The 15,544-nt window shown below is 40.7% G+C and overlaps 2 protein-coding genes across 2 annotated transcripts; both read right to left on the reverse strand.

Annotated features, from left to right (window-relative positions):
• Positions 1–788: 788 nt before the first annotated feature.
• Positions 789–8,836, reverse strand: eps8l3b (EPS8 signaling adaptor L3b; the record flags this gene model as incomplete). The annotated part of the gene is made up of 17 exons (XM_083920536.1): positions 789–1,062; positions 1,499–1,631; positions 1,740–1,828; positions 1,919–2,032; positions 2,731–2,971; positions 5,050–5,195; positions 5,307–5,381; positions 5,538–5,614; positions 5,731–5,869; positions 5,973–6,091; positions 6,246–6,391; positions 6,498–6,583; positions 6,773–6,922; positions 8,113–8,271; positions 8,361–8,425; positions 8,518–8,633; positions 8,799–8,836. 17 exons carry the CDS (start codon positions 8,834–8,836, stop codon positions 1,018–1,020), a joined length of 1,938 nt encoding a protein of 645 aa, XP_083776662.1. The 3' UTR covers positions 789–1,017.
• A 1,309-nt stretch (positions 8,837–10,145) lies between these two features.
• Positions 10,146–15,036, reverse strand: atp5pb (ATP synthase peripheral stalk-membrane subunit b). Its single transcript, XM_083920937.1, has 7 exons — positions 14,906–15,036; positions 13,479–13,515; positions 13,221–13,366; positions 12,410–12,573; positions 11,948–12,073; positions 11,245–11,424; positions 10,146–10,407 (listed from the first exon to the last, which is right to left on the reverse strand). The coding sequence occupies exons 1-7, from the start codon at positions 14,931–14,933 to the stop codon at positions 10,330–10,332; spliced, it is 759 nt and encodes a 252-aa protein (XP_083777063.1). The 5' UTR covers positions 14,934–15,036; the 3' UTR covers positions 10,146–10,329.
• Between the last annotated feature and the right edge of the window lie 508 nt (positions 15,037–15,544).

A 15,544-nucleotide genomic window follows, 5' to 3' on the forward strand; every position in this document is an offset into this window, starting at 1 on the left:
TGGTCAGACGAGTCACGATTTGAAGTTCTTTTTGGAAATGTGGGACGCCATGTCATCCGGACCAAAGAGGACAAGGACAACCCAAGTTGTTATCAACGCTCAGTTCAGAAGCCTGCATCTCTGATGGTATGGGGTTGCATGAGTGCGTGTGGCATGGGCAGCTTGCATGTCTGGAAAGGCACCATCAATGCAGAAAAATATATTCAGGTTCTAGAACAACATATGCTCCCATCCAGACGTAATCTATTTCAGGGAAGACCCTGCATTTTTCAACAAGATAATGCCAGACCACATTCTGCATCAATCACAACATCATGGCTGCGTAGGAGAAGGATCCGGGTACTGAAATGGCCAGTCTGCAGTCCAGATCTTTCACCTATAGAGAACATTTGGCGCATCATAAAGAGGAAGGTGCGACAAAGGAGGCCCAAGACGATTGATCAGTTAGAGGCCTGTATTAGACAAGAATGGGAGAGCATTCCTATTTCTAAACTTGAGAAACTGGTCTCCTCAGTCCCCAGACGTCTGTTGAGTGTTGTAAGAAGAAGGGGAGATGCCACACAGTGGTGAAAATGGCCTTGTCCCAACTTTTTTGGGATTTGTTGACACCATGAAATTTTGAATCAACATATTTTTCCCTTAAAATGATACATTTTCTCAGTTTAAACTTTTGTTCAGTGATTTATGTTCTATTCTGAATAAAATATTAGAAGTTGGCACCTCCACATCATTGCATTCAGTTTTTATTCACGATTTGTATAGTGTCCCAACTTTTTTGGAATCCGGTTTGTACTTAATAACTAAAAGTACATTATAGGTAAAATAAACAAATCGAGTAACTCAATTATTGCTGCTGATGATAAATTGTACAATATATAGAAGTTTCATTCAGTAGAAGTGGGGTTTCCCTTAAATAACAGAAATGCTGAAAGCAATTAATTTATGACAAAAGATGAATTGACATTAATTCCAGATGTTGATCCGTGGAGGAAAATTCAGGAGAAAAAGTGAGGCGAGTCAATAGTAATGACCGTTGTACGGGCCTGATGGTTCGCTGGCGAGCTGTAGGGAACAGGGTGGAACGTTACTGGTATCTCATGACCGTAGACTATAAAAAACGGCCAAGCCTCTACAACGAGGTCCTTTCTCTTAACTTGATCCAATCATACTTTGCCTACGGGAATCGCCATCTTGTCAGACTTTGACTCCGTCTCATTTCCTCTAACCAAAAAAGGGCATGTATGTGATGTTGGGGGGGAGGGAGATACGTCCATCTGGCTGACGTATACCTGTGAGGGCTAGCTGCGCCCCTAATTATTCATAAACTTTACCCTCCAATAAAATAAAAACTAGCCTGTTACCAAAAAATTCACCCCCCTCAGTGTTTTCATGGAGATACGACGTATACATACAGACTAGAATGCAATTTGTGGCACTTCCTTATTGGATCAAACAGGACGTCGCTGTGGTTGGGGCTTGCTTATGACACATTACTTACTGCGATGGCTGCTTTAATGCCCTGGAGTTGGAAGAAGACTTTGCCTCCTTCCTCTGGACACACGATCCTAATCTCATCCTTGGTCATCCCCAGGAGCAGTTTACCGGTCAGCACCCCGAGGCTGGACACAGTGCTGCACACGACAACACATGAGTAACTGACTCCATCGAACAGTGCAAAGTCTTACTGACAGTAGAAACATCTTATAGCTCCCAGTCCCTCTGTGCATTATGTCACTCACAGTTTGGCGAAGCCTTTGTATTCCAGCCAGGCTCTGACCTCTGCAGGTGTGGAGGTCATGTCCAGAGACACAGGACCGCGAGTGTCCCGCTGTGAAGAGGGAGCGAAGGGAATAAAAATGTCACGTGAAATATTCTGGAGTGGTTACTCAGCAGAGCTACGTGTCATTTTTTTTCTCACCGGTAGATCTTCATAGGGCTCGTCGCTCATCTGCTCCAGAACATTCTGAGGAACGTTGCCTTCCTCTCCAAGGGCGTTACGGACAAGCCACCATTGTTTGGATTTCTGAACCACCTGTAAAAAGTCCAAAGAACCGAACATCTCAAGTTGTTTTTCTGAGCTTGTGAAAAGTATTTATTTTGGAGATATGTCGATCTCACAGGACAGTGACACCACAAACATATGATCTTATAAAATATGATGTACGCTGATTAAACTATGAAACAGCATATAAAGTAGTTAAAATGAGCACATCCATGAACATCTACAGAAATGCATTCATGCAGCAGCTGTATCATATACATATAACATAACATTTTACTGCAGAATGAGTACTTTTCATACTTCAAGTACATTTTGCTGATAATGTAGTCAAGGATGTGAACACTTCTTCCACCACTGGCGGTCGGTGAGGCTACATCTGTTGTCTACTTTTCTTTTCTTGGGGAGCTGAAAACCTTCTTTTGCATTTGAGTAATTTGTTCATTGGACTTTACGGGACTCATAAAGCAAACCAAGGACTCAGAAAGTCAAATGGACTTTTGGTAATGGCTTGGTAACCATCGGAAGACAGATGTCAGAGGAGGGGACTGTGGACCTGTTGTCCTGAACATTGGCATGGCAGATGAGTTTCACATACAGTAAACGTCTGCAAACATGCTTCCAATGTTCACTATGATATTATGGAAATTTTTGCACTGTTTTGGAAAACACAAGTGTAATACTTGTATATCTGAGTGAAAAACGTTATTGTACGGTGGTTTTTATCTCACCTGAACAACATCGCCCTTCATAATGCTCAGCTCTCGATTGTTCCTGGCCATGAAGTTGTAAATGACCCGCATGTACAGGGGTGGCTCACGGGGGCCGGCTGGGATGAGCTGGCTGTTGCTCCTGCTCAGTGGACTCTGCTGATAAGGGAGCGGGGAAGGCCTGTGTGAGGGGGCAGGTGGCTGCCAGCCATCGTAGAACTCTGGGATGTAAAATGGGACGTTGTCATCCGGCCATCTAGACCTGCAAGGTGACAGGAGGGTAAGGCAAGGCAAGGCAGCTTTATTTGTATAGCACTTTTCATACACGAGGCAGACTCAAAGTGCTTCACAGCACAACATGTCATGAAATAAAATGCATTACAGAAAGACAAAGAGAGACAATAATAAAAACAGTGCGGACGTTAAAAGTGCAAAGGTTTAGCAGAAAGCTAAGGTGAACATAAAAGTTTTCAGTCTAGTTTTAAAAGTGGTCAGAGTGGGTGAAAGTCTCACATCTTCAGGAAGTTTGTTCCAGCTGTTTGTTGCATAATGACTGAAAGATGCTTTCCCTTGATTTGAGTTTACTCTGCGAACCACTAACAGACTGGCCTCAGAGGATCTTAGTGATCTAGAAGGCTTATGTAGTGGGAGCATATCAGTGATATACTTCGACCCTAGACCATGTAGTGATTTATATGTAAGCAGGAGGATTTTGAAATCAATTCTCTGACGTACAGGAAGCCAGTGTAATGATTTAAGAATTGGTGTAATGTGTTCACATTTTTTGGTCTTTGTTAAAACTCAAGCTGTAGCTGCCTGACAGTTTTTTTGGGAAGACCTGCAAGGAGACCATTACAGTAGTCTAGCCTACTGGTAATAAAGGCATGGACAAGTTTTTCTAAGTCTTCTAAGGGTAGAACAAACCAAAAGGAAGAATCTAATGAGGAACTTCATGAAAGAGCTTTTTCAGACAGGTATGTGACACGTATGTGGTCGTTTTCCGTTGCCTCCATATAAACTAATTTAACACAGGACAGTGCATTACTGAGCAATGGTGGCATGGAATTCACTGCCAGGTTTTTTTATTTCTAAAAGTGATTTAAAAAGTTTTAACAAAAAGTTAAGGTTGTACTTGTTTGCACAAGAAGCACTTGTGTTTAGAACACTGAAAAGTAACGGAGCTATACACCAATTTTATTTTGTAGTCTTTTTTTCTTTATCAGCTTTTGAATTATATATTTCGGGAAACACGCTTATTTACTTTCTTGTCGAGATCGATAACACCCATGTCCTGTGTTAGACAGTAGTTAGATAGCAGTAACGCAATACAGTAATAATATTACTTTCACTGATAAAATCTTAGTGATAATAAAATTCCATTAAAAAAAAAACGTTGATGCAACCTTAAATTCGTTGTCAGCCCCCTTCTGATTTTAAATCCAACAATCATCGCGGATTCATTCAGTTTGAGCCAGGTGTGCTTTCCATCTATCCTGTAACTTTTATGGATTCAGTCTGCAGGAAAATAAAACTGCTTGTTTGAAGCTTTTGCTCAGTTTATCGGAGATTACCCTGACATCCACACAGAGGTGCACATATGAAGTCAGAATGTTGAGGAGAAAAGATCCAACTACCAATTTTGTGTTGTGTAATGGAAAAAGTTAGTTCAAGTAGTGTAATGAATTACTGTTGGCATAATAATATTACTTTTGTAAAGAGTAACAAGTAATGGTTAATACATTAGTTTGAGTAATGAGCCCAACAAAGCTCATGCCTGAATGGTAAATATGAAGCCGGAGCCAGCAGACGGTTTGCACAAACGTGGGGAAAAAATGTTATTATGCTACTTTGAGTTCAATATAGGTGGTCAAACAGTCCATTGGAGTGGTGTTCCTGAAGACCTACTAAGATAAAAAGACAAAACCCACAGGGTCCCGATTGAGGGAGTAAAACAGCAGCCAAATGGGTTTTCACAACCTGGCAACTCGAAAGTTGATCTTATTAATGATCAATAAAGCTTTAGTAAATGTATATATTTAATCAATATGTCCTTCACTGTATTTCCTTGTTGCCATTTCCAAGTCTCAAGTAGAATTTATCATCTTAAAACTGAAATTAGCGGCAGTTTGAAATGAAAACACTCCCGTCGATCAGGTATTCTATAGGATATGAATGCAGCATTAACACTGACCAATATTTACATGAGCAAACACAACCAACGCCCCAGGTTACAGGACATGTTAGGGCAGGTGACACTCACAATCAGAAGGCTGTTTATGAGAAGGTCACAAGCTTGATAAAAAGAGCAGTGTAAGTGTGTGAGGGTTATAAAAGAGCTACCTGGGGATGTTCCAGCAGTCTCCCAGAGACCTCCACAGGTCATCTTCCTCCGGGTCGACGACCTGACTGAGCAGCCGCACGGCCGCATCTGTGAGCAGGGGTGAGAGCACAGTGGGAGGCAGGTCTGGAGGGTACTGAGGCAGTACCTGTGGGGAAATGAAGCAGGTAAATATCAACCGTTGAGGTGGAGGAAAAATATGAATCACTGTAAATAATAGTGTCTTAAAAGTAGATTCATCCAGTTGAGAGGAGCTCACCATGCCTAAAGTAGTGAAGAAGATGTGAACAAAGTCAGGAGCAGTGGGGCCGCTCAGAGTCCCGTCCAGCTCGCCCTGTAATACAGAGAGCTTCTCAGTCACACTCCACTTGTTTTTGCTACAGTAACACGCCCCAGTCAACACATTACAGCGTTCACTCAATATCTCTCCATAACCACTCAGTCAATTAATAACCTGCAAAGGCGTTTAAAGATTTAAAGAAGTATTTACCAGCAGATTGAATCCATATTTGATTTTCTGAAGACAGGCGGTATATTCCTCCCAGGGTGGCAGTCGGACATCTGGTGCTGCAGGAGAAAAAAAAACACATCAAACATCTGTGTCGTCAGCACTTATTAGGAGGGAATTACTTCCTTCATTATATGTGCCCTAGGGATAAACTAAATCAGATAAAAGATATTACCATTGTTCTTTGATTTCTTCCTCCTCAACCCGCTTTTCTTCTTGGTTTTGTCCTCTTGCTGTAAAGAAGCTGCGTTTGCTGCATCGGACACTTTGCCCATGAAAATCTCCAAATCATTTAGAACATGGTTTAAGATGTCCTGTGAAAAGGCAAAAGGTAACACACATAAAACAACACATTTTGAATCATTCATCACTGATATAATCCACTCCCTATAACTTCTGTAAACTGGCAGCACTCACTGTGTTCCTCTCTGTGTCCGTTTGCTCTGCAACCACTGGGCTAATCTGTAATTCATGAAGATCAGGATGTTGCATCATTGCTTCTTGTAGGGTGTAGACTAGTGGAGGCGGTATCATTTCTACAAGGCAACAAAAAGAAGTGTTTGGAGACAAATATCAATGTATAAAACGGAGAGAGTATATCGGTGAATCCATCTTATTTGCACAAAACTCCAATTTCTGAGGAGAACATGTCAGTGTTTTCATATGCTTTTCAGTGGATTCAAGCCATACCTGGCTCTCTGTTCCTCCACTGTGGGGGTGGGTGATCAGGCGGTGGTGGGGTCCTGTCTGGGGTCCTGTCTTGCTGCATGGGACGAGGCCCAGCCTGCCGGAAACTTCCTGGAACATGTTGCCCGATGATATTCTCAAGATTATTCCTGAGAACATCAACAGACAGGCAGCAGCTAATAAATGTTACTGTTCAGTTTCTTTCTCATCAAAGCGATTGAATCTCCCTTGAAACCGTGTTCAGGATGATCGCACCTGATGTCAGACTGGTCTCTGCGTGGTTCCACAGCATCACCTCTTCTTTGGACTACCCTATCCAGATCGCTCTTGACGAGCCCCGCCTGGTAAAAAACAGAACTGGTATTAAATCAAACTCCTACGTGACACCGCATGAAACTGCTTGTTATGAAAGATTGATATTGGTTTCAAAGCACGGCCTTAATTTTGTCAACTCATAACCTCTGTTCTCTTTCAGGAGGTCAAAGTTACGGTCAAGGGGACATTGACGGTTCTGGTGTGATGTGACTCACCCCGATCTCCTCACACTGGAACATGTAGACCTGGGGGCTGCGTTTGTTGCGCTCCTGCACAGTTACTGTCAGCAGAGAGTTGTAGGCGCAGCTGTCCAACACAGCGCTGGTTTGCAGGACACAGCTCAATGGCAGCGACTCCAGCTGGGCCTTCAGAATCAGATTGAACCGAACAAACGTAACGACGACAGATTTATGAAATACACAGTTAATAATCAATAATGAAATCATTTACAAGCAGAAAATGGGGAGCTATGCTAATTATATTTTCTAGTTCTGAACTCCTTTCTTCCTCTTGACTCACCCGACTGACTTTGAAAACAGAGGACAACGATGGAAATAAGTCCAGTACTTTATCGTTCTATCTCTGAAAAAGCCAGATGTGTTGTATTTTCATTAAAGGTCCCATGTTGTAAAAAAGTGATAGTCTCATGTCTTTTTTTAATTATAAAGCAGGTGGATGTGCTTTATAAATACTGTGAATGCTTAATCCACAGAGAAATGCACACAGCAAGTACTGAGAAACGGTTGTTACAGTCGTTCCCTGGCTGCAGTGATAATGCAGACATCGGAGAGCACAGATGTGAAAGGCCAATCCGAGCAGACTGGGCTTTTCCATGAGGGGGTCTTAAAGAGACAGGCACCAAAACGCATTTCAGACAGAGGGTGAATCCAGATATATTCAGACAGACACTATGAGAATAAGAATGTGTTTTTTGAACATTAAAGCTTGTAAACAACTTCAAGTAGAAACCCTTAATACAAGTGTGAACCTGAAAATTAGCATAATATGTCCCCTTAAATATGTTGGAAATATATTTCATACTTGGCAGCACAAGTTAACATTCTGGTATGAGGAGAAAAAACGCTCTGGGTTATTTGAATTTCTTTAAACCAATCACAATCGTCTTGGGCGGGGCCATCACAAAATAGGTAGTGGAAGGGGAGGAAAATGTCTTTATACCAGTATTGTACATCCAGCAATGCAGACTTCTTCATACATAAAGGAAAATATATGCAAAAATGTTAATAAAAATGTAAACTTCATCACCTACTTTTGTCAACTGTAGCGCTTCATAAACTCAACTTTTTGACCTTCTATATGATTTTTCCTCCTTCTACAGACTACTACATGACTTTACTCTGGTAATCCTCTCATTTTATATAGAAACAGCAGAACACGCAATGAGGTATTCAACAATTAAGGTCAAATATTATCACGTCCACATACTTTAATATATTATAGATTTAATTACCTTCAAAAGATTAATAAAGTCATCTATCTATGTATCTATCTGCCACACTCTCTTGCTTAAATTCGTCTGACGTGTTTGTTCTACCTTCGTCTCAATGTCACTGAGCAGTAGATGTCCACTCTGAACCTCCATGATCATCTCCTGAGGCCACAGACGACCTTTGACATCCAGCCTCTTGAGCTTGGCCAAGCAGTCGTCCATGGTCTTCAGCTCCTGGCCGTCCAGCTCACAGGTGAACAGGTGCTACGGAGTCAATGTGGAGAAGTCATGGATGAAGAAAGCTTAAGGTTGTACTACGTCCTCATGCCGGTGCAAATTTCACACTCATTTACCTCCACTCTGACATGAAAGTTGTCAGGATGTCTGTTCAGCCCCTCAGAGTACTCCTTTCTCTGCACTGATGTAAAGGCAAAACACACTTTGACACACTTTCGTCTCACAAAAGTGAAAATACAATCAGATGAGAGGTTTGCTTATGTCTTGGCATACTGTATATTGATTTTCCACTGGGTCTGGACATGCCGTTTCTCTGCAGTGGAGAACCCTTGAAGTCATCTTGTTGGAAAGCTCGCCTCTGATGAGGTAGGTCGTCCGGTGAGAAACCCCTGAGGGATCATAAAAGCACAGTGATTTGAAGATAAACCATCTGCTGCAGTAGTGTTTTATCGTAACAGGGCGTGGGCCGGTTGTTGTTAAGAACCTGATTGGTGCTCAAAGGCTCAACCACATTAAATGCAATGACTGGTGAAAGTGAAATGAAACTCACTCACCTCGGGGAATAAGAGAACGGTCCAGTGTTTCCAAACATTTTCAAACTATGTGTGTCTTTCCTGGAGGAGTTAAAACTTCAGGTAGTCTAGAATCTCTTAAAGCCGCTCCAACCTGTAAAAGATGTTGCTGCTCATGATACAAACTGCTAAGACGAAACCCTTTTCACGTAACAGAGCATACACAGGATGTTTACCAAGTTGGGATATTTATTTTGACAGCTTTGAAGTGAGACTATGTCACTTTTGAAGGACAAAATTCTTCCTTTCACAATTTAAATGTTTCAAAAGCAATAAAATAAACCTTTTCTCAGCTCAGGGCACTCAGGAGTTTTACTGCTACAGCCCCATTTGTGTTACAGCTCGTGTTGGAAATCTTGGTGGATTTTGCTATGATCTCGACTACTCTCCATTTTATTATTGACCATTATCTCATGATTGTCACGTGTGGCTACAGAAGCTGCTATTCAGCAAAGGTCACATAGCTGACTGACTGACAGAACACACCAACATAATAAAGTACCAAGAGGGAAATTCCCAGTTAGTTCACTTTAATAAATGAATGGTTAAATTAGACTAAGATTCAGAATTTATGAATGTGTCCCTATGGCCTCACCCCTACTGTCTGGACTTAAATGGCAGATCAATAAAGGCTATTTTGAAGCTAAAACACATTCTCTAAACACCAGCTCAAGCAGCAAGATGCAACACACAACTGTGGAAATTAAAAACATCTTCTGGATTGAATTAATGGAGGCTGTCACGAGTTTACCGTCAACAACCTGCTTTTAACATGAGCAAACACATGACCTTTTCAAAAACAAATGCAACCATTCCTTCATTATAGCCTCCAAATCACAACCGTTACAGCATTTATTTATTACCTGTCAGCATCAGCTCTGCTCCGGTGTCATCATTCGCTTTTTAAACAGATTTTAAGCAGAAGAAATCGACTCCTCGCACAAACTACAGAGAAAACTTCCTTAACTTCCTGCTTGAAGACATCAGGATCAAAGTGCAACAGTTTGACGGTAGTGACGGATCAGGAGGCTCGGCCTGATTTGTCATTTGAGAATAAGTATTTGAGTTATGGTGCAAGACAACGTATCTCTGGCTCATAATGAGTCCAAAGGTTCAGAAGCACTTCACAGCACCATCCTCCCTCCCTTAAGACCAAAGGTCTTATTTAGCATTTATTTAGCTCAAGTGTAATCTGTTATAGTTATAAAAATTGTGACGTAAGTATGTGTCACATTCACGTAATCGACAAAATACATAAGCAAAGGTTAAACTACATGTTGGAAGAAAGAAAAGGACATTGTTTGAAGTGGAAAAACACAAACTTGCCAGTTGATGTTGGATAAGAGAACCATTTATTTTACCAGCCGACGTGTAAATACTGTACACACCCACAATATATTGACAGAGACCATTATTTAAAGAGGAAATAGTTTATTCTGTAAAGAAAAGTGAACGTCTCGTCTTGGGACCATGAGTTGAGGATTAGAGAAGTCTTCTCTGAAGACTCGATAGTTTAGGCTGTAGCTTTGGCCTGAGTGGCCTTGGCCAGAGCCATCAAGTCTGTGATGCACTTGGCGATGCTCTCTTTCTCCTAAAAAGACAAACAGATAAAGACAGCGAGCACAGGGGATCACAGGTCAGTTACAAAAACATTTTGTAAGAAAACTGTTTTTTATATAAAAAGGTATAATAACATATAAATAAGGTGTCTGTACAAGAACATAGTCCAAACAATATTTTATTCTTTACATACAAGCCAAAGGGCCTGAAATGTTAAATAACTGGACAAAACCATTTACGTTGTTCACATTTTGCACATTATGTGGTCACAACATCAGATATCCTGTCAACCTCTGACAGTTGTTTGCATTTAAAGGTCCTTTGTAACCTTAATGTTGAGTCTGTTTATAGTTTGTCTGTTAGAGTTAAAGTTCCGCAAAAGTGTTATGCTAGCACAGTTTCTTACTGGAGTTTCTGGTTGTTCGTGTAAAACATGTTTCTGATAAGTTAAAACAAGTAAACAGTGTCTACTGATGTCTTTGCTGCAGAAACAGACTTCATCAGTGTCACAGATGTTGAGGAGCTCAAATGAACACATGAGAGTGTGAGTTTGGGGACTAATAAAGTTACACAAATGAGGGATTATCATTCTGCTTGGATGCTCTGGGAAACTCTCCCAACAGGACCACCTAGAAAGTATGTTGCATCTTCAAAAGGTCAAGAGGTGGGTCATCTTCTAATCGTCTTGTACTTGGGCAAATGAGGTACAGATGGATACGGTTTTGGTCAATACCAAATATAAACGGTTTGACATCCAGCCCTGACAATGACATGTTTGATCATGCCACAATGTGGCACTAATCTAAACTGCTAATTAAAATTGAGCCTAGAATGTTAAATTTGAGACAGTTTGACACAAAAGACTGACCTGCTGAGGAGTGATGCTGCCGACGACACTCTTCTCCACCCAGTTGACCATGTGCTCCTGCTCCATCCGGGTGTGGAGGTGCTGCAGGGCGATCTGGTAGTCTAAGCGCCTCTTCACCTCATTGGTCACCATGTGTAGCCTCTCTCTGTAGTTGGTCTCCAACAGCATGGCCACATTGTTCTAAACAGGAAAAGAGGAGTCCACGTAAGACATTTCCGGTCTACACTTGATTTGCTAAAATTGTTGGCATTTCATGCATCTTCCATATTAATTCTAAGCAAGTTAAATTACTCCTTTACATGCTCTTAACATTGTGCTGTAATTTAAGCCACAAAGAATAGTTTGACATTTGATTTGAGTGTACAGAGAAACATACAGCCGTAGTCAGATGGCTACTACTGCTGCTAGATGACTGCTCGACATTTGTGAATGGTCTTTGGGAGTCCATAAATAAATAAAAAAATGAATAAAATATCATGTTTCTCCTAATGTTTCAGCTCAACATATTCATAGAAGCCATTACAGGTTTATCTTTAAGTTGTTGCAATTTCTACTTGTTGCCAGCAGAGGTCGATAAATGTCAAAGATTGCATAATGATGATCTCCAGCTTCCATCAGTCAATATGGATTGTTGGGTAAATATGAAGCAGCACTTTATGAACAGTGGAGATATTGTAAAAACTATATTGTTCGTGCCGTTTACCCTTTTAGCGTCGAAGAGAATCGATCTTCCCTCTACTCTCCACTGCTCCTTCTTCTCATTCTCAATAGCCTGAGTCAAGCTGGTGATGGCGGCTTCCTTCCCCTCTTGAGCCTTCGCCACTTTGTCCTGCAAACACACACACAAACACACAGAGAGCAGGATCACAGGGGTGCTTGCAAAGGTTGTGAACAAAAGAGAAGCACAATGGTCTCTGAACAGTGATTTAAACATGGGGTTATTTAGGCTTAGTTTCACACTTGATGCCTATGAGATCATGATTATGTTATTTGATCCCATAGAGACTCAAACTGTTTAGAGTCGCCCTGGGGAGGACCGCCTCTCACTTTGAAGACCTCTGCTTTAAACAGTCTCCGTACGAAAAAACATTTCAATCTAAAATGCATCTAATTATTCACCAGAACAAATAAGATCAAATGCAAACCCATATGGTTGCCGGCCTACCTCGTTCAGTTTGTCAGCAAAAGCTGCAACACTGGGACCAAATTTCTTGACACCATAAACGACGACAGTCCCGATTGAGAGGGCAGCAAAGGTCTCATGGTTGATAACGTAGATTTCCTTGGAAAGCAGGTAGACGAGAAGCCCAGTGCCCAACATGTATGGTCCTAGTGAGGAAAAGAAAAATGTAGGTTTTATTCCACTGCCAATTAAAATTATGTCAACCATGCAGCAGCTTATTTTTGATGACAATTTAAAACGTGAAGGCAATACAAAGCATGAAAAACAATTATAAAACACTAGTGGGACGTGGCCCTAAACCAACTACCAGCATTTTAATCTACATTTAAAATTAAATCACATTACTACATCCATCCGTATGCAAACAGAACTGCATATACAATGTGTTATTATGTAATGCATTGCTCTTGACCAGACATGTTAGCTTTGGAATGACACGCTGAAGCCTGTTTTACATTTCCCCATAAACATGAGTCTTTTGTGCTCACTGTTCCCTGATGCAGAACTGAAAATGGACACGCAGCATTCAGTTTGTTCGCACCACATCTGAACAAACTTGCAGGAAATTTGAAGTCTGTTTCAACTCTACGTTCATTTAAAAATCAGGACTTAAGACTTTCCTGTTTGACACTGCATTTTGTTAAACTAAATGTGGGACTATATTCAGAAACAATAACTTACAGAAGAAATGTAGTTCATTACAGGCATGACACTGCAAACTAAGGACAGAAGACTACTTTGATTATGCGTTTGTGCTAATTGATTGATAATTGATCATTAATTAACTACTGACCTGTGACTCCAGTTTTGGGGTACAGGAGCTGGAAAAGCTCCTCGGGGAAAATGCCATGACGGACGACCCCTCCCTTCTCTGGCAGAGGCGGAACTGGGGCCTGACTCTGGGACGATGTGTGCAGGGAGCGGGACGCCTGAACCAGACTGTGGGAGACAACATCATTAACGGCTTATATTTAGATATTACTTGTTGCTAAACTGCAGGATTGTGATAGTATCAAATACAGTAAATAAAACAACTTTTTAAGATACATACCCAGCACCAAGGGCGCCGCTGCTTTTCAGGCCCTTGGCTGCAAACAGAGGAGACAATAACAAAAATTCAGGGTTGAAACTAACGCATGTTCATTTGAAATCTGTCGGTTGGTTATGAAACAGTTTCTACAAAAGTTGACCATTATAACCTCCATTAAGGTTTGATGGATGTCAGGCCAAGTGTAAGTAATAAACTGGCACCAAAATGTATATAACGTCACTATAGAAACACAGCAACAGGATGAGGCTATTTCAATACCAATAATATTAACCATCACAGATAAAATAATGTATTTGATTAACTTCAATGATGTCATACTATTTACTTTATCCTCTGTTTATTCTTATTGTATAATGAATGCATCCTTTTTTGGTGTGATTTGTCAATTTGTGTTGTTTGTACGTCTTAGGTATATACTTTATGGCATTTATTCTGCTCTCTAAAATAGTATTGCAGTCTGACTATGATTGTAATTTTTGATGAATTAGAAAATAATAATATCACAAAAACCTGGTAACGTCAGCAACTAAGTTAACTTTGAATAAACAACTTGTGATAACTTGTGACATTAAAATAAAACAAAACACCACCGTTTTGGTGGATTTGCACGAGAAGTCAAGTCAACCTCCATGAAGGTTGGATTAAAGGCATGACTGCTGTATTAGTCAAGTGTAACTAAGAAACTGGCAGCAAAATGAATATAACTTCACTATACATACAGAGATGAGATGAGTATGAAGTAATTTCCCTGCCTGACGATAGCATAATATTAACTATTACATAGCTATATTCTTACATGCATTATTTGCACAGTGGTCTAATTTGAATGCATATCTATTTTTGCTGATTATCTGCTTGTTCTTAATCTGAAAGAAATATTTCCAAAATGATAATATCTAAATAAATATTAACTATTACAAATGCCTGGTGACGTTAGTAACATGGCTAGCTTTGAATTAACACCTTGTGAAAGCATTATAATACAGTAAAAAACGCACTTTTGGTGGATCTGCATTGAGAAGTGAGTGAAGTTTATCCTCACTACAAACATACAGAGCTGTCAGAAAGGTGACATTTACAGGCGTGCAGAGCTAAAGCAGCTAAAGGAGCTTTGGTTTGCTGCAGGTCGTCATCTACCTTTGTTACCTTCATTTGTCTGCTACAAACACAGACACTGCGACACAGTCAACAGCATTAACTGTCCATACAAATACAACATTATAAGGAATAAACTAGTTTCAGAGCTTCTACCTTGCGTGTAGTTAAGCTAGCTCCCTAAAGCTAGCGTTAGCATGTCTCATTCAAAGTGCGGCCTTCACTTTACCCTTCAGCTTCACATTTAAACCTGTGTTTCTCCTGCTTCACTGTCGGCTCAGGACACAGCCGAGAGAGCTCAATTAATAAGCAAAAACAAAATGAATACATACCTGACACAATAATGAGCCTGGACAGCATGTTTTTGTAGGATGAAGTGCCGAGTTCGTGTTAGACAGGGCACCCTTGTTTCGGCCTTTTCGTGCCCTTCTGTAAAGAGCCGTAAGGATGGCGGACACACGAGATATCCTCCCGAAGCATCGCGAGAGTACACCAGAGCTCCTATTTGAGGCGTTGTTGAATGCAGCGACCACTGGATGGCGCTGCACGCAAAGATACTGTTAGTTGCTGTCCTGGTGTTGAATTTGGAATAATTTAAATAATTAAGACAGAGATCTTCAACACGGGGTCCGGGACCTCCAGGGGGTCCTTAGAGTTACTGCAGGGGGTCCTCAGAGTTACTGCAGGGGGTCCTCAAAATTGTTTGATCATGTTACCAAAAATATGTCTGAAAATATGCTTTGAATGCAATCTGATATTAGAAAAGACACATTTGTGAAAAAATAATAATAATCTACACAACCTTGATGATAAACTTACTGGTTTATAGGCAACGTAGCCACTAAGGTAGCCATGCACAGATACGACTGAGCTGGAGGATTCATCGTGACTTCATAATGTACATTTAACATTAACATTAAATGTATAAATATATGAATATACTGTATATAATATTTATATATTCCTAATAT

Source organism: Echiichthys vipera (genome assembly GCF_963691815.1).
Source record: "Echiichthys vipera genome assembly, chromosome: 9".
NCBI lineage: Eukaryota > Metazoa > Chordata > Actinopteri > Perciformes > Trachinidae > Echiichthys > Echiichthys vipera.

What these genes read in the sequence shown, in the direction of transcription:
- atp5pb (XM_083920937.1), bottom strand. Translation starts at nt 14,933, where the DNA reads ATGCTGTCCAGGCTCATTATTGTGTCAG. An exon ending in CAGGCTCATTATTGTGTCAG is followed by an intron (nt 13,516 to 14,905) that starts GTATGTATTCAT and finishes CTCTGTTTGCAG; the next exon opens with CCAAGGGCCTGAAAAGCAGC. An exon ending in AGCGGCGCCCTTGGTGCTGG is followed by an intron (nt 13,367 to 13,478) that starts GTATGTATCTTA and finishes TGTCTCCCACAG; the next exon opens with TCTGGTTCAGGCGTCCCGCT.